The sequence below is a fragment of the Equus przewalskii genome, chromosome 13 (assembly GCF_037783145.1).
Source record: "Equus przewalskii isolate Varuska chromosome 13, EquPr2, whole genome shotgun sequence".
NCBI classification, from domain to species: Eukaryota; Metazoa; Chordata; class Mammalia; order Perissodactyla; family Equidae; genus Equus; species Equus przewalskii.
Window position 1 is genome coordinate 40,617,550 of NC_091843.1, and position 18,579 is coordinate 40,636,128.

General features: G+C 41.5%; 1 protein-coding gene and 1 long non-coding RNA gene across 2 annotated transcripts in view; one reads left to right on the forward strand and one right to left on the reverse strand.

The window, feature by feature from the left end:
- LOC139075321 (uncharacterized) lies at positions 1-6,347 on the reverse strand. Its single transcript, XR_011525601.1, has 5 exons — positions 6,217-6,347; positions 4,096-4,141; positions 3,027-3,081; positions 2,166-2,281; positions 1-2,052 (listed from the first exon to the last, which is right to left on the reverse strand). It is a non-coding gene; the product is annotated as an uncharacterized lncRNA (long non-coding RNA).
- The window catches only part of PPP2CA (protein phosphatase 2 catalytic subunit alpha), a 23,650-nt gene continuing 10,720 nt past the window's right edge, over positions 5,650-18,579 (forward strand). Inside the window, exon 1 of the mRNA XM_070571040.1 lies at positions 5,650-7,318. Within this exon, the coding sequence (XP_070427141.1) occupies positions 7,217-7,318 (102 nt within the window). The 5' untranslated portion in view covers positions 5,650-7,216. The remainder of the gene's footprint in view (positions 7,319-18,579) is intronic.

An 18,579-nucleotide genomic window follows, 5' to 3' on the forward strand; every position in this document is an offset into this window, starting at 1 on the left:
CTTTCCCCAGAAAAAAAGCACATTCAAAATAAAATTCCCATCTGTACAGCCGTAAATACACCCCCCCACACACAACACTTACGAATGAGTGCATGTAAAACTGGAGAAATCTGAATAAGATAGGTGGACGGTATCAATATCAATATCCTAGTTGTGATATTGTACTATAGTTTTGCAAGATGTTACCATTGGGAAACTGGAATCTCTCTGTATTATTTCTTACAGCTGCATGTGAATCTAAAATTATCTCAATAAAAATTTCAATAAAAAAAAGAAAATTCCTATACATTATCCTTTGGGTGTTGATGGATCCCCCTGAATCTACCCATGAATCCTAATTTGAGAACTCCCCAATATAGTCCAATCTCTACATTGCTGGATGGGGAAACTGATGGGAAAGGATGTGCTCAAAATCATACAGATTGTTGGTGGCAGAAGTGGGGATGAGCCCAGCTCTTTTTTCTTTACACTAAAACTGGTTGCTGGGAGGAAGAGCGTGCTATCCACATTGTGTTGTTTACTTGATTTAAAGGCAAGACAAACCAATCAGAGAAACTGATATTCCCTGATGTGGGGGGAGGGCAGGGCAATTCATTTTCAGAATTGTTTGGTCTTTTTTTCTTCTCACTGCTTCCTAGGCTGCATGTGCTCAGCCTATGGATTGGGAAAGATCTCATTTCCAAGGAAGGTGGATTGGGAAGGTGTAGCTCAGGGACCAGCAACCTTTTTGATTCTGAGTGCCAAAAGAGGAGCCAAACCATGCCTATGGGTTATCCCAGCAGGCTGGACAAATGGAGGATTAGGAGAGAAAGAAAGAGAAGAAAAAGAAAGAGGTTACATCCAGAGAAAGAGAGCAGAGGGGCATGGTACAAGGTGAAGACAGTGGAGGGGATGGGATGGATGCATTTAGGGAGTAGGATGATGAGTTGGGCTGGACCACAGGCTGCTTACTAAGCTGCAAACTTTAAGGACACCAGTTATTGCTCTATCCTTGGAGACTGCTGGCATTGAAAGCATCAGATGGTCCAATGGTCAAGATCTTCCTTTCATGAAAATCACTTGTCATCTGATGCTAAATGCTCTCCAGTAGTTAACAGTTTGGGCCTGAAGCCAGACTGTCTAAGTTTGAATCCCAGCTCCTCTACTTACTAGTTATTTTACCTTAGACAAGTTACTTAATCCCTTTGTGCCTCAGTTTCATCATCTGTAAAATGAGGATAATAATAGTACCTGCCTCATAAGTTGTGAGGAATGATGTAATATATGTAAGGCACTTAGAAGAGTACCTGACACATAGTAAGTGCTTAATAAATGCAGGCCTTGGGGCTGGCCCAGTGGCGCAGCAGTTAAGTACGCATGTTCCGCTTCGGTGGCCCAGGGCTCGCCGGTTCAGATCCCGGGTGCGGACATGGCAGCATTTGGCACGCCATGCTGTGGTAGGCGTCCCACATATAAAGTAGAGGAAGATGGGCATGGATGTTAGCTCAGGGCCAGCCTTCCTCAGCAAAAAGAGCAGGATTGGCAGCAGTTAGCTCAGGGCAAATCTTCCTCAAAAAAAAAAGAAATGCAGGCCTTATAATCGTTACTACTTGACAGAACCTCATTTCCTCTTGCTTGTTCTTCCAAAGATGGAGAAAACTGATTAGCGTCCTTCCTCTAAGAACCAACCACCAAGCTGTAGGCACTAAATTACCCATCAGTTTTCTCTTTTCTGCACACACTCTTTGTTCCTTCTTTTGTTTGTGGACTCAACTCCATTACCATCCACAACAATCAGAATTTAAAGATGAGCACATAAGTACCTGGTATTCAAGGGGTCTCCCTGCCTGGTATTCCCTCTAACTGCTTAGGGAACAAACACTCCTGTGGGAGAGAGTCTGTTTCTTTCCATAAGACAGGAGAGCAGAATGGCCCTATCTTTCTATGTTTGCAAATGAATTTCAAAGCACTAAACTTAGATCCCTCTGTGCTTACAAATTCACTTGCTTTGGGGAATCTGATTTCTAAATCTTGCCTGGAGTCACAAGCTAGAAGGTTGGTGAACTGGTTGCTCTGGAAAATAAAGAACAAAACATAAACAGATTTTCCGTCTGGCTCCCTGCAAAATGCCCCCCTCCTCCGCAGCGTTTCTGGGAGTCTCTAGGGAACACCTCACATGAGCTCACCAACAAGTCCTCCAATTCACACCCCTCTGCTCTGACAGGTGCGAGTTCTCTGTGCTGATCCATCAGACTCTGGGGGGCTCCTGCTAGTCTTCTGGGCACTCCCAATCAAGAGAGACCTAGAGTCATCAGAGAAGACTCTTCAGAGGGTGTGGGGCTTGAACTGGTCTTGCATGACAAGTAGGGTTCACATAAATACAAGGGGCTATCTGGGGAGCAGTGACAGGCTGAGCAAGGAAGTGAAAGTAGGAATGGAATGGATGAGCATGGCATTGGTCTGCGAGAGTGAGAGGGCCTGCTGAGCTGAGGGGAGGAGCTTTTACCGAGATGGAAGGCAGGAGAACAGGCCATATTGAAATGCTGGGTGAGGAGGCCAGATGAGAAGGCCACAGGAGAGGTGAGACTTCTTTTCACAGGAAAGTGGGGGCCCTTGAGTAATATTCCAGGGCATAGTGGAATATTAAGTAGAAGTATTGGCTACATGTTCTTTGAGCCTGTGATTCCTCTAAGAAGTGCCTTGTCATGTTTACTCAGATATTATAAAGATTTTCTTTTCACAATTATAAAAGCAATATGTTTTCATTACAGAAAAATCAATAAGTAAAAAGAAGAAAATAAAAAACAATCTCACTCACCAGGTGCAATTGCTGTTAAGACCTCACTGTGAATCTTTCTGAAGTCTCTTATAAGCATGTATTTATAGTGTATATTGAATAAAATTAGGGTTATATCATACTTGCTGTTTTATAAGGTACTTTTTTCACTTAATAATATATTGAGAATAGTGTCCTATGTCAATAAACGTACTTCTATGATAAGATTTTTAACAGCTGCAAAGTTGGTGACAGTATTCTTAAGGTTTACCTGGTGTTCTGGAGTGATGAACTTTGCCTTCCATTTCAGAGATTTTTTTTTTTTTCTGTAACAGAGAAAAACATTTCTACTGTAACTGAGAATGGTATCTGGATGGCACTGACATTACCAAGGGATGTGGCCATCTCTCTCTTTTTTTCTTTAGCCAAACTGCAATAGCTGGGTGAAGAAGCTGTATTATATCTGTGGCAAAGTTCCTAGCCACAAAATCTTGGCCACATCTATAAAATTCTAATTCCAGGTGAAAGGGCAATGTAAGTTTAATTTTTCTGACAGCCACAAAGGAGAGGAACAGGGATAGATACCAATGAGTTGCAAGCATCATTGCATTTCCTGGGTGCAGAAATCTTCTGGTGTTGGGCAGGCCCAGTTGGCCAGAGCCTGGCAGGCTTCTCATGGGTAGAACCACTAAGATGTTGACTAATCAGGTCTTTGTTTGGGGGCTTCAAGGGCTTAAAAGGCCTTGGTGCAAAGAGCATGTTATCAGATAAGGCATCCTTTTCAGATATAAGGTCCTGAGCCAATAGGAGCATAAGACTGACCAACTGTATAAATTCTTGGACTTATTCCTAAGTGACTTTCTCTCTACACAAGCCTTCTGAATATTTGCTTGATGGCAAGGGAAGAGGACAGGTGTCTTTTTGTTCCCTCTTTCCCTCTCTTTCCTTGAATTTCCTCCTCCATCCCCACTTCATCAAATGGCTTTGTGTCTATATGATGTTTTAGATACCGTTATATTCTGTTTCCAAAGACTATTATGTTATTGAGAGGCTCCAAATGGCATTAGAGACCACTTAGGATCAGAGACCACTTAGAAATAATAATAATTGTAATATCTATTACTTACTGGAAGTTTATTATATACTGTTTGATGTTTTATATTCATAATTTCATTTAATTCTCAGAAGAACCTTATTATTTGGCTATTAAAATTATCCCCATTTTATAGATGTGAAAACTGAGACTCAGAAGTTAGGTAATTTGCCATACTTCACACAACTAGGCAGTTGCAGAACCAGAATTCAAACCAGGTCCATCTGACTCTAGAGTCATTTCTTACCTGCATGGCTCTGCTTCCCATCTCCGTAAGTTTAGAAGTCAGGGAACTAGAAGGAACAACAACAACAAAATAAACCCAACACAAGGCCAAGAGAATTGTTGACAAGACACATCTCATTCCTTCTCCATGTTTAATGTCAATTTTTATACCTTGGCCGAGAGTGCCTATTATAAAGCTATTTGCTCAAGGTTGCCTTCCTCCTACCCCGCCCCCATCATCAGATGATTTTTATTTATAGCTATGTTTGAACATCATAGGCAACACTCAGACTCACTGTATACTGAATTTGCCATCTGAGCAAAGATTCTTCCTCAAAGCCTACTTGCTGTATTCACTCTCTGGTATTTGCCAAGAAATTAAAAGGACAGTTCTTTTGGTTTGCTTTTAACTTTTTGTTCCAAGTATTAGAATTGAGACAGTCAGGTCCAATTAGTTTAGACCAGATTAATCAAACCGATTTTTCAGATCCATTGGCTATTTTGAGTTCTAGAGAGTAAGGAAACATTTTAGATTTCATCTAAAGGAAAAGACATTCTGATTTAGTTCTGTATTATTTATAATCATGTATGCTTTACTTCACTGCTTGAATGCTAATAAGCACTTCCTAGAACTCATTCCTTAAGAAGTCATGGCATCTAATTATTTAGCAGGATGGCTTAAGTATATATAATTATATCTTCCCTCCATTTTGTAGTGGTGGTGAGCCAAGTAATCTGCATCAAGAGAAAATAAATAATACCTACATTAATGCCACCAACAAGGAGCTCACAGCACTTTGGAAAAACCCGCTCATTATAATCTTAGCATTATATTATATAATGCAATATATACGTGGTGCATATATATATATGGCATTATATATAGTGCTCAATATTTTTAATATACCAAACTAACATCATCCCCACCTTTCTAGATAAGAGAATTGAGGCAAAGGGAAATTATATTGACCATCTTCCATATTTGAGTCCTTGGAGGTCAGTTGTGTGAATGTGACTGACACCTTGCACTGGGAAGTTTGAAGTTTTAAATCCTGACCACTACCTTGGGCAAGTCGCTCTCTCTTCTAAGTGTCTGAGTGCTTCTTGCCCTATGAGACAGGACCAGTTCTCACACAGGTACAGGGCAACAGTGAAGAACAAGACAAGAAAGCACACTGGACATGGCTTTATAGTCACCGCACTGAGTGATGATTTTTTTCCTCATTCATTCTACATGATCTCAACTCTTACTCCTTTATTACTTGGGGATGTCAACCACAAAACATGGCCAGAATTTGGGCTAAAAGAACTTTTTCCCAGCCCGGTAAATTAGGTATAATCCTTTTGGGGATTAGATCTGAGGTGCTTTCTTGTGGGCACGCCACTGATAAGGACGAAGGGAAGGCAAAATTGCAACTTCCAGCTGGGGAAGGCCAAGCCAGTCGGCCTCGCCAAGCTGGTTGTCTTGAATAAGACAATTTTCAGTTCCGCCACTGGCTGATCTGGACCTGCAGGGCCTTCTCCAGCCTGTTGGTCGGGATAACGCCCTGAGAGCTGCAGCGAGCACTCTTCTCCTGTACATCGCTGAGTGCTTGCGTGTGGAAGGGTCGCCTGCTTTCCGGGTAGGGAGTCTAGAAGACAGGGGACCAGGTTCGGCTCTCGCCTTGTTCTTTAAGGTTAAATGTCATTTGGAAAGCTTCTATCTCTCAGGTCCTGCAGACATCATAATCTCTCTTCTGCCTATCTATCCCCAGACCGTTTTTAAGCAATACTGTTGGCAGAATACAAGCTCCACCAGGGCAGGGAACCTTGGCTGGATGATCTCTCTCCCGGGCATGGGCTTTAGCACATAGTCGGCGCTCAAAGGAGCCAAATATTTCTGTGAATGCAGAGACAGTGGAATGTGAAAACATTTCGCAAACTCCAAACAGATTCATAGCCAGACCGAGGGCCGATCCTAGGGTATCCGAGCGTTCTTTAAAGCGCTGATCGTAGCCGATTCGAACACCACCTGGTCGCGGTCAGGACGGGTGCGACCATCTCCTTGCGGCCTTTCCTCCAGGAAGTAGGCCAGGGAGGGCAGGGGTTGGGGGTCGGGGTCTCTCATTCCCAGGAGGAACCGGAGTGGGAGGAAGGCGCACACCTTAGTCGGAAGGCAACAACGGGCGAGGCTGCGCGGGGCGTGTAGAAGCCAGGCGAGGTCCGAGGCCCAGAGAAAAGCCCAAGGTTCAGCCATCGCGCCCGACCAGACACCTAGGCCCGGGGACAGGTGTGTGCCGGGGGAGTCAGGTGCACTGCGCGGCACTCCCGGGGCAGGTACACCCTCCTCCGCCTACGAGTGACCTAATTACAAGGCGCGGGCCGCGCCCAGAGGCGGAGGTGGCCGCTCCAACCACTCGGCGCCGGTTCCTGCCCCCAAAGATGCGGGAATCCCACGCAATTCCAGCGCTGTTGCATCACGGAGGGTTCATGGGGTCGCAATCCCCGCTTCCGTGACCTGGCTGCAATCGCCGGATGAAGAACCGACGCCTACAACCTTAGGGGAAAAGTCTCCGGCTGCGAGGAGATCCCTCCCACCCGGGCCGCGCCTGCGCCAGGCCCGCGCCCGCGCCCGCGCCGAGCAGGACGTAGTGCCCTGGAATCAGCCGGCTTCCTGGGTGCGAGCACCGCGTTTGCTCGGGCTCGGTCTTCCCTTCCCCCTCGACCCCTCCCTTCTGGGGGACCACGCCCTAAAAGCGACCGTGCCTGTTACCAGCCGGCTCCGTTGCGCCTGCGCCTTGGCCCCTAGTTCCCGCCCCCTCTCGGGTCTGGCGGACGACCAGGGTTGGCTCCGCAGTTGCGCAGCCGGTGTCTCGGCCCTTCTGCCGCTCCGCGCCCCGCCGCCTCCTGACGCCGGGCGTGACGTCACCACGCCGGCGGCCGCCATTACAGAGATCGAGCTCTGGGGCTAGAGCGAGCCGAGGAGGGCAGCGGCCGGTGGCCGAGCACTGCGGGGGGAGCCAGTGGGCCAGCGCTAGCGCCGAGCAGCCGCCAGCAACCACTCAAGTACCCCGGGACCCGGCGGCGGCGTGTGCGTGTGGCCCGTGTGCGGGCGGCGGCGCGGGAATAGCGCGGAGCGGCAGCCGGTTCGGGTGGGTGGCATCATGGACGAGAAGGTGTTCACCAAGGAGCTGGACCAGTGGATCGAGCAGCTGAACGAGTGCAAGCAGCTGTCCGAGTCCCAGGTCAAGAGCCTCTGCGAGAAGGTGAGCTGCGCTCCGGCTGCGGGCGCCCCGCGGCCGAGCCCGCCGAGGAGGAGGAGGAGGAGGCGGCGGCCGTGGGGCGGTGCAACATGGCGGAGGCGCCGGCCCGGGCCCCCCAGCCGCCCAGACCGGCGCCCGGCGCGGCTCCCGGGCCACCCGGCGCCCCCTGCCTCCCGCGCAGGGATTGGTTGTCGCCGCCACCGCCGCCTAAAATGGCGCCGCTCCCCCGATTCCGGGGCTTCGGAGCCTCCCGGCCTTGGCGCCGGGTGAGGTGGCGGGGGAGCGGGGACCCTGCGTGTCAGGGTTGGGGACGGTTATGAGGTCCGGTAAGGGTGCTTGGGTTCCACGGCCTGGGAATCGGGCCTGGGACTCTCCTGTGAGATGGATGAGAGGCTTTCTACTTGTGCTCAGGCCTGATTTTTAGGTCCGAAGCTGTCGTCCAGTGGGTCCCCCAAAGGCTGGCTTGTAGGCCGGATCCCAGGACCTAGCTAAAGGTCACACAGGTTTAGCACTGTCCTGGGTGGTTTGTGTTAAGTTCACCGACCAGTCTTTTCGAGAGACTTATTTAAAACGTGTTTTTAAAAGAATTTAAAAATAAATCTCTAACCTGATTTCTACGAGGGTCATGGTGGTAGTTGTAGAGGAAGAGTATAACTTATTTTTCGTAGTTGGAAGAAATGGAGAATTTGGTGAGTCATACTTCATAAGGAGCTTTGGGATTGGAAATCAAGTGCCGGTTTAATCTATGCTGACTCAAATTGGATAGTGTGAAACCCTTCTCTAAGCTTAACGTATTTGGCATTTTGCCATTTATTTGTAAATGAGCAACATAAACTAAGAGCAGTAAATTTTGTATCCTGGCTCTGTGTTGGAAAAGTTACTTGTTTGTATTTTTGTGGCTCGCAGTAGTAGTAGTAATAATAGCTGTCTGTTGACCTTTACTGTATTCCAGACGTTGTGCTTAGTGTTTAAATAACTTTAACTCACAGATATTGAAAATGGAATGTTGTCCATTTAATAAGTCCATTTTAAGTTATCTTAATTCCGTTCTGTTTTTCCCTAGGAGTGGGGCAAACAGGTAGTGTATTTAGCTATTAGCTATGAAATCATAACTCAGTTTTCTAAAGTATAGAATGTGCCATCTCCACTATGAATATTTTGACTTCCCTTTTCAAAAATTAACTTTGCAACATTTCTTCCTAGTACAGAATTGTGGGATATCAGCATTTCGTATTAGTGAAGAGAGTTATTAGCGATTCTGCTGACTCGTTTGTGGTTTGATGTGAAAATTACGTTCACGAGTTTGATGTATATGCTCCTGAAACAGGCTTTTTCAGAAACTATGCTGTGAATAATTGCAACTTAAGTGAGTCAAATTCAGATTTATTTATCCCAAGCCTGAATAAAACTCTCCTACTAGTGGATGAGGTGGCACATCATCTCCTGAGCTGAATTTTAGTGGTAGCATGTACTGTGTCTGTTGCTTCTTGACCCTTAATTCTTTTGCATCAAATGAGGATGGTATTTGTTTTAAAGGTTTAGAAATAGTCTTTTAAAAATTGTTTAATGTATATTGTCGGGTCTTAATTTCTAGGTATTGTAAGTGAGTTTAGCACTTTATATAAAGACACTGAGCCAGCAGTTGGCTGGATGACGAATCATTTGTGTAGGAAAAAGAAGAGAGGTAATGATGTAATTGGAAGACCACTGAACTTCACGTTAGACCTGGACACTAGTTCTTTTTCTGCTGTAGAGTGAGTAATTGTGACTGACCTTCAGGCAACCACTTCACTTGCTCCACATTTTCTTGTCTGTAAAATAGTTAAAACGGATGATGTTCTAGGGTCTTTTCTAATCTTCTGAGATTATGCAGTTCCATTTTAAATTAGTACTTTGTGTATAAATATTGAACATCTATTGACTATCCAAGATTGCTTACTCTTAGGAATGAAAAGCAATGAAGAATAATCATACTTAGTCTCAAGATGACCGAATCTAGTTGGAAATCAATAGTAGATGGACCACAGAAGTAGAGGGTTTGTGTTGGAGACTATAGAAGATAATTTTGGATGTTAAGGTGGGGTGGCTGAAGCTTGATGCTTCTGGTAAATGTTCATTCTTTTCCACGTCTTTGTAAAATTAAGGTGTAGTGAGATTAATCAGTTTATGCTTAGATCTCCGTTGCTCATCCAGTGTGTCCAGATTTTAGTTTTTAGAGCCAAAAAGATGGAAATAGTATTTGAAGTTAGGTTTCCAAGAAGTGGCTCCTTTGGGGAGGATATCACACTGTTTCCATACTGTTTTTAACTTGTAAGTATTTCAACTTTTGGAACTATATTAAACCTGCTCAACTAAATTACTGTGAAGGCAGCTTTTTAGGTATGTGGGATGAATTTAGGATGCATGACTTGAAATGATCTTTTGTCCAAGTTTTTCTAGTAAAATAAAACTTCTCTTTTCCCTGTTAATGTTTGTGTGGTCAGTAGCACATCTGGTGAAAGCTACTACATACTCTGAAAATCTTGAGGGAAAACTTTTTTTCATTAGTATAATAGTAGTTTTTTCTTTCTTCTTTTTAAAGAAAAGATACTTGTTAGGGATAGCTATTTGGTAAAAGTTGGCCATTTCTTTGATTATAAGAAGGAATAATATAAAAACCTTCCCTCTATCCACCTGAAGATGCCGAATCTGAATGAAATATTTAAAGTTAAATAGTAAAGATAGAAATATACCCTAAGAGGTCATTGTGATTAAAAAATTCAGAGGTCATTAATTTGGGATCCCATCAACAATTAACAGTGGTAGGGGTTCAAAATGCAGAGAATCCAAGTGTGTATTTATAGACAGGGGTGAATATGGTTTTTATGTTATTAACTACTTAAGCTTTTTTTCCCCCCAAGATGTAATTAAGGTTTATATCCAAACCGAGGTTATTGTGTGTGCAGTATACCTTATCATTTTGGGGATCATAATTTCTTGATTGTTGAAAAATTTGCTATGAGCGAATGCAGTTTTTGTCTCAGGCACAGTTCTATAGTCAGTAGCGTTGCCACATCTATGTTTCCATCTACAGATTGAAAGAAGTAAATAGTATCAATTTGGTTTTGCATTAACTACAGTAAACAGTCTTTTATTATGTGATTTCAGCAGTGGTTTGATTTAGGTATGGTTTTTGGCTTTGTGCTTTCAGGTCTTACCAAACTTGTGGAGAATGTTGTTTGATAGCCAGGTTTTTTTTCAAAGCAGTTCTTTACGTAGGTATGCTGCTGTTTTCCATTGCTCTACAAGCACTATAAATAAAATGCAGTCATTAAGGCTTCACTTAGTTTGAACATTTGTTACATGACTATGGAAAAAACAAACCTTTTTTCTAATTGGATGAGCTGCAAGATATTTGACCAAGGTTAACTTCCTATATGAAGTGGATAATACATTTAGTGAGTCTGTCTGTGTGTTTGATTTAAAAGATTGTTTGGCTCTTTTCCATAAAACTAGTTTGAATATTGAGAATAAACAGTTGGAGGGAAATCATGATGCAGAATATTATTTTCATCATACTTTCGCATACACAGTTGCCTTAACAAGTTTATGAGACAGTTACTGTTCTCAGTTATAGATATAAACCAGAGACTCAGAAAGGTAAAATGACGTGACTACAGGGGCTAAACTGAGATTACCTAGGTTTATGGATTCTAAACCCAATGTTCTAGTCTTGCTTCAGAGCCCCCCCTTTCTCTTTTCTGAGGTAGTGTTAATAATGAAGGATGTAGGTGAGTTGGGGCCAAACTTAATTGTAGAATCAACAGTTCTGTAAAATAAAGCTTTATTTTTATTCTGATTGCTTGAAAGTTTTCTATTCATGTCACATATGGTTGTCTCATTTTGTCCTAGAGGGGGAAACAATAATTATTCCATAATTTTGGATATGGCTAACTGCATTTGCCACTCAGATCGGTGAGATGAAAACTTTGAGAATACATAGAAAATGAACTAGATAGTGTAAATCATGATCCAGAGACTGAGCTCTAAAATATTCTAGTAAAGAATAACTGGCATTTATATTGTTTATTACAGCTTGTAAAATGCCTTTCTTTTTATCCTCATAGCTTTCACAGTTAAACCTATTTGTGCCTATGTGTGTTTCATGATCTCCCAAGTATGAAGCAGTAATGCGTTTGGTTTTGGGTTGACTTAATGAGGAAATACTGAGAAGGTGCACAGTCCTACTATTCAGACACACAGGTCCCCGACTCTCCCTTTATTTTCTCCGTCAGAGCCTAGAGTTCTGTGTCTGCAAAGATTGGCAATAAGGCTAAGGTGAAACTCATGCTGTAGAAAGAATGATGGGCCATGGAGGAGTGCATGGGAACACATTAATATCACCAGTATGGTGTTCCCCCTTTTAACTTCCCATATCTCATGTGAGTCAAGTTTTTCAGTTACCTGTGAAGTATTCTTTGTTTAGTTTGGAGGAGATAAGCTAGGAAAACCAGGAGACATTCGGTTAGGGTTGAGGTAGTGGTGGGGAGGGGGTCTTTACTGAGGGTGCTGAGAACATGTGTGGCAGATAAACCTCCTTCTTTTTTTTTTTTTTTTTTGAGGAAGATTAGCCCTGAGCTAACATCCACCACCAATCCTCCTCTTTTTGCTGAGGAAGCCTGGCCCTGAGCTCACATCTGTGCCCAACTTCCTCTACTTTATATGTGGGGCGCCTACCACAGCATGGCTTGCCAAGCAGTGTGTAGGTCTGCACCCGGGATCTGAACTGGCAAACCCTAGGCCACCAAAGCGTAGTGTACTAACTTAACCACTGCGCCATCAGGCTGGCCCCTAAACCTTTTTTCCACTCTCTTCTGCTTTGACTCTTTTATTTCCACTTTTCTTCTTTACTCATTTCTCATTGCCATCTTTGTCTAAAAAAACCCTCAACCTACATTCTCCTATACATGTGAGGTCTGAATTGGACTAGAACTAGGAAGGGGAAAGATTTTATTTTTTGTTGTTTTAAATAGCTGTTTCCCCCATTTTTTCCGGAGCAAAAGTGATAGAAGAGGCTGAAGTAGAGGTCTGGCTGCCAATAAATGGCTGGGGGATTGGGTCTAAAAGAAGTGTAAAGAACAATCTGGGATTAACTGCGTAAATTCTTCACAATGCCAAGTTGTTATTGCCTGTTTGTTTATTGGTATTGTGGTTTGGAATGGGTGAACAAAGCAGTGACAGAGACTTGTGTATGTGAATCTGAGTATTTTCTAATCTATACATGACCGGCTGGCCAGTCATTCTGGCACTCTGTCCTCACCTCTGCCTTAGTCATTTAGTTACTACTACAGATGAGAATTTTTAACCCTTCTGTCGTTGAGGGGGCTGGAAGAAGGTTGAGAACCTTTCTTTTAGAATGCCGCTGGGAGACAGTTTGTTTACCTAGCTGGAGTCGTATGCAAAGTGTAGTTCACAAAGGTCAGAGTGTCCGTGATGGTATTAAGTATGTGGCAGTGTACACGTGTTTTTGGAATTCATTCAACCAAAATTTATTAAGCTCCCATTATATGCATTATTAGTTTTCACTGTTTAGTTTTGTCTAAATAACATTATCATAGGGACTTGTTTGTTTTCTGCTCTAATAACAGGGCTTCAGATTAGTCAGGAGGTTGGCCTTGTAGTAGACTCTAGATAGGAAAGGTTTTAGAATGTTTATGCTAGTGGTGATCAAGTGAATTTTATTTCTCTGCAACCCATCATCTGTAAAATAGCAGTAAGGCGCACTATCTGTTTCTCTTGGGTGGCTCTGACTTTTAATAAGAAGGCTTAAGAAGTGCTTTAGGATGGAGTAGAATTTTAGTGATGGAAGGAACCTTAAAGACCATTTAGGCTAAGTCGCTCTTTACAGATGAGAGAGGAAACTGTGACCCAGAGTGGTTGAATCTCATTCATGGTGGATTGTTGTGGTGAGATTTTTTAAACTATGTATATAGCAACATTTCTCAGTTTAGTAGATTAACATTTTTTTTCCTATTCAGGAATGATTGGAAATGTTTAATTCATGCACATGTGTAGGTTGATTGGTAAAGATTGAGGCCAGTCTGTTGCATGAGAGACATATGGCTTTAAAGAAAATGGGCATTCGTTTTGGTCAGAGGTGAGGATGATTATTTGACAGAAACAGATGGAAAGACATCAAATTATGTATTTTACTTTAATATATTTTAGAATTGTCCTTCATCACTGACCTTTTTCTTTCAGTTAGACCCTAAAGTATAATCATACAGGTTTTAAAGAAGACTAAAATGTTTTCTAAAATATTAGAGGCATCTATTAATTATAATTAATGAAAGACAAGTAGAATGAAGAAAGGTTTGATGCTTGAAGATAATTAGCTCGAGATTCATTTGCTTTTGGGGCTAGTAATACGCCAGATGCATATGTGTACATATGTCCTATGATACATATGTCCTACCTTATCTATCACCAAAATAAAAATCTAGCCATATAGACTAATATATCATGAACCTTAATTTTTTTTTGCAGTTATGAAAGTCAAAGGAACCTACCTTTTATCTTTCATAAAAGCAGTATGAATTCAGTGTCTCTTAGGATATTGAAGAAAAATTATCCTTGCTTGCAAATTTATTATGCTTTTGAAAAAACTTCAGATGTCTTCAGTTCTGCTTAAAATGAAAAGTAAAATTCAAAAATTAATTATTGCATTTTTCAGCCTTTTATGTCTTTTTTGGCTATATTAGTAGAAAATGTATTCAACTATGGTTAGAGTATGAAATGTTAAATTTACTTGAACTAGAGTTCCTGTGAACATTAGAATTAATAATCACCTGATTTTTAGGATTGGCACCTGAGCTAACAACTGTTGCCAATCCTTTTTTTCCCCCCTGCTTTTTCTCCCCAAATCCCCCCAGTACATAGTTGTATATTTTAGTTGTGGGTCCTTCTAGTTGTGGCATGTGGGACACCGCCCCAGCATGGCTTGATGAGCAGTGCCACGTCCACGCCCAGGATCCGAACCAGCAAAACCCTGGGCCGCCTAAGTGGAGCCCGCGAACTTAACCACTCGGCCATGGGGCCAGCCCTTCACCTGATTTTTAATAGAAAACATTTAAGAACATCAGCTGTCTATGAATAGATGTTCAAAGAACATGTGTGGACAATTTGTATAAGAGGAGAAATAACTGATAGTAAAGAAGCATAGAATAAAAACTTCAAAATAAAAAGTGCGAGTTAAATCAGGACATAACATTTTATATCTGAAATAGCTGAGAATGGGTACCTTCTTCCACTTATTATTGCATAACAAGTTGGCATAATCCAGTTTAATAGTATGTAGGAAACCAAAAAAAATGTTCATACTGTTTTTGCTCTGTAATCCCACAATTGAAAATTTCTTGAAAGGGGATAATTCAAATAAACGATAATATGTGTATAGATCTGTTCAAGAGGATACTATACAGCAGTTTAAAATGATTACTATAATGCTCTAGGAAATTGGGTTAGTGAATATGAAATGTTAGGACATAAAATGGGACGTTGACCAATTTTAAACATGAGGGGTCTGTACGTATGTAGATAAAAACTGAAAGGGAATACAAACAAATGTGAGAATAGTTTTTGTTGGGTGGTAGGATTAAGACAGCCATATTCCTACAGTTTCACTGCTGAAATAAACCATCTTTTAACATTTTAATGCTTTCCAGTCTTTTTATACAAAGAATTTTTACATGGTTGTAATCATTTGGTGTTTTAGGTGTTGCTTGATTTAATAATAAAAATGTATGAATGTGTTGCATGGCTTTTTCTACAGCACAGGTTACGTAGAAATGATACTGCTGTTGTGTGCCCTTAAGGAAATTAATAGATAAGTAGTTGGTGAATCTGTTGTTGGTTCATGTTTTTTTGTCTTCCTTGAAAACTATTGGCTTGGATGCTGTATGAGGTCTAATGTAAGTCTGCCCTGTTTGTAATTTCATGTTATTACGGTGGTTAGGGATGGCCCATATCTATCAAACAAATCATTCACTTTATATCTGATTGTTTTATAGTAGGTTGAAAAATAAAATTGTGAGATTTCTGAGTTAGAACTCAGAATGCTGTGATCACATTGATAATAAATTAATGTCCCTAAAGGTTGCTTTCCTTCAAGTAGGATCACCAAATTGTTTAGATTTTAGGATGGTATGAAATTTTAACTTTCCATTGTTACTTGTGATAAGCTCTTATTAATGGAATAGCCTATTTCAGTTTTAACCTTGTTCTCTGAAGTTTTATATCAAATCTTTTTTCCTCGAATTCATTCATGTCAGTTTGTACGATTTGACTGAATTTCAGTAGGGTCCTAATAAATAAAAAATAAATGTACTAATTACACTGTTTTTAAAAACTTGATCTTAATTTTTTTTCAAATGTTAAATATATTAGCTGAGACATCTGAAGGTGTGGAAAAATGTTTTAGGGTAAGCTGAAAAAATTTGGGGTTTGTGTGTTTTGCTTTTGTGCATAATTCAGGTAACATAAGGCCTTAAATTATAGGAGTAGAATACCATAGAGGAAAAGGTAGTTATTAAAATTTTTAAAATCTCTAGGGGCTGGCCCCGTGGCACAGTGGTTAAGTTTGCACATTCCGCTTGGTGGCCCGGGGTTCGCCGGTTCGGATCCCAGGTGTGGACATGGCACCGCTTGGCAAAAAGCCATGCTGTGGTAGGCGTCCCACATATAAAGTAGAGGAAGATGGGCACGGATGTTAGCTCAGGACCAGTCTTCCTCAGCAAAAAGAGGAGGATTGGCAGTAGTTAGCTCAGGGCTAATCTCCCCTCCCCCCCCAAAAAAAATTTAAAATCTCTGTCAATTAAATTACTTTGAAAGTCAGGTTTTACCATTTATTTTTAAACTAGAGAGTTGAGGTTGTATAGCTCTCCTTGAGACTGGTGGTTGATGAAGGTCTGGAGGTTCTTGGGTGACCCATTAGCTGACCCATAGAGGTGTTCTGTTAGGTGCTTTGGGAACTTAGAAGGACTGACTTCTTGTGACAGTACAGCTTCTCTCAGACTTCTCTTTTTCTATGATTAGTTTTCCTGATGGTAAAAGAATCTTTAGTAAGGACATCTACTGGCTTATTATTCTGGTGTTCTGGGGTAGTGTATTTTCGTATAGTGATCACCTGAGAGCTAGTAAGTTGAGACAAAGAAACAAAAATTATGTTTAAAATATCGATCCTTTGTAAGCTTGAATTTTTGTTGTTGAAATATACTTAATAGTTGGGTTGATTGCATCTGATACATATTACTGTTTTCTCTAGGATTTAACTACAGCTGTTCTGATCTGAAATTTGGCGGGAAGGGAAGAAAGAGCTTTGTCTTTCCCAGGTTTCGAAGTTAAAAATGTTCTGTTTATATATACAGTGTCCTTTCCCTTTTGGAGGACAGTTTGATAGTGTTGACATAAAAAAATGCAAACTACTGCTTATACCAATAGGTCCACTTCAAAGTATCTTCTTTCAGGAAATGTGCCTGTGTGTGTATATGAGGGAGCAAATACTAGGATATGCATTCCAGTGTTTTTACCCCCTAAAGTATTGTCAGCCCTCAAGGAATACTGTACATCCACTATGAGAAATTAACCGCAGGTCTATATGTATGTTTTGAACTCCAAGATATATTGTTAGAAAAGCAGACTGCTGAACAATATTGTTTCTAGTTTAAAAATGCAAAGGAAAACTGTTATGTTTCTGTGGGCATATTATAATGTATGTAAAATTTGTAAACAAGGTTCTGAAAGGATATGCATCAGAACGCTATTGGCAGTTACTTTGCCCAGGGGGAGTGGGATTGTGGAGAATGGTCAAAAGAGATATTTAGTTTTATCTGCTGCTAAAATTCTTTTTACAAGAATGTATTACTTTCACTAATATAGTTTTTTTTTTTTAAGATTTTTTTTTCCTTTTTCTCCCCGAAGCCCCCCAGTACATAGTTGTATATTTTTCGTTGTGGGTCCTTTTAGTTGTGGCATGTGGGACGCTGCCTCAGCGTGGTTTGATGAGCAGTGCCATGTCCGCGCCCAGGATTCGAACCAACGAAACACTGGGCCGCCTGCAGCAGAGCGCGCGAACTTAACCACTCGGCCACGGGGCCAGCCCCTAACTAGTATAGTTTTAAAAATAAAACTAAAGATAGATACTGTGTTTATCATTATGATTTGTGTAAATCAAAATAAAGGGAACAAATAGCATTTAGCCTTAATTTTCCCTTCCATGATGTTAATAGAAATTGTGTGCAGATTGTAATAAGGAACTTCAGGCAGTCATGAATGGCAACCTTTTATCACTTACAGAGAATAGCCTTGCAGGTAAGGAAATTTAGCTTCTGATAGAATTAGATGTGGTAATAACATCATGGCAAGATTTGCATGGTATGTGACCATCTGTTTTCTTATATCGTTGTCCTTTGAAAACTTCTGAATAACTTTTGCAAATTTCTTTGAAGTAGGACCTATATTTCATTTACAGCTATTTTCATTAGTATGTACTAGGTGCTAAAAACACTAGACATGGTATTAATGCCAAAAAGACTGAGTAGTGGAATATGCCTAATGAACTTGTGCTTTTTAGTAATAATAAATCAGAAGAGATTGGAATTACTCTGCAGAGATGGCTTATATTTCTTAAGAAATTGCTCTTTTTGAGACACGGTGGAAATTTTTTCGTAACTTAAAAATGTTAGGTCAAATTAATAATTAATTTTGGGATGTCAGTGATTGATGAGTGTCCTGAAATAGGCTGCCCAAAATGTTGGCCAACTTGAAATAGTGGTTCTTAAACTTGGCTGTACCCAAGAAAGCACCAGTGTGAGGTGGGGAAGGGAAACTTTAAATAAATTGTTGATGCTTGGATCCCACCCCTGAAGATTCTGACTTAATTGGGAGAGGAGTAGCCTAGGCATCTGGATTTTTTCTTAAAGGGCGTCCCAAGTGATTTTTTTTTTTTTTTTTTTTGAGGAAGATTAACCCTGATCTAACATCTCCTGCCAGTCCTCCTCTTTTTGTTGAGGAAGACTGGTCCTGAACTAACATCCGTGCCCATCTTCTTCTACTTTATATCTGGGACACCTGCCACAGCATGGCCTGCCAAGCGGTGCCATGTCGGCACCCAGGATCCGAACCAGCAAACCCCGGGCTGCCAAAGCGGAACGTGTGAACCCAACCGCTGTGCCACTGGGCCAGCCCCCCAAGTGATTTTTAACGTGCAGCTAAGATTGCATTCCACT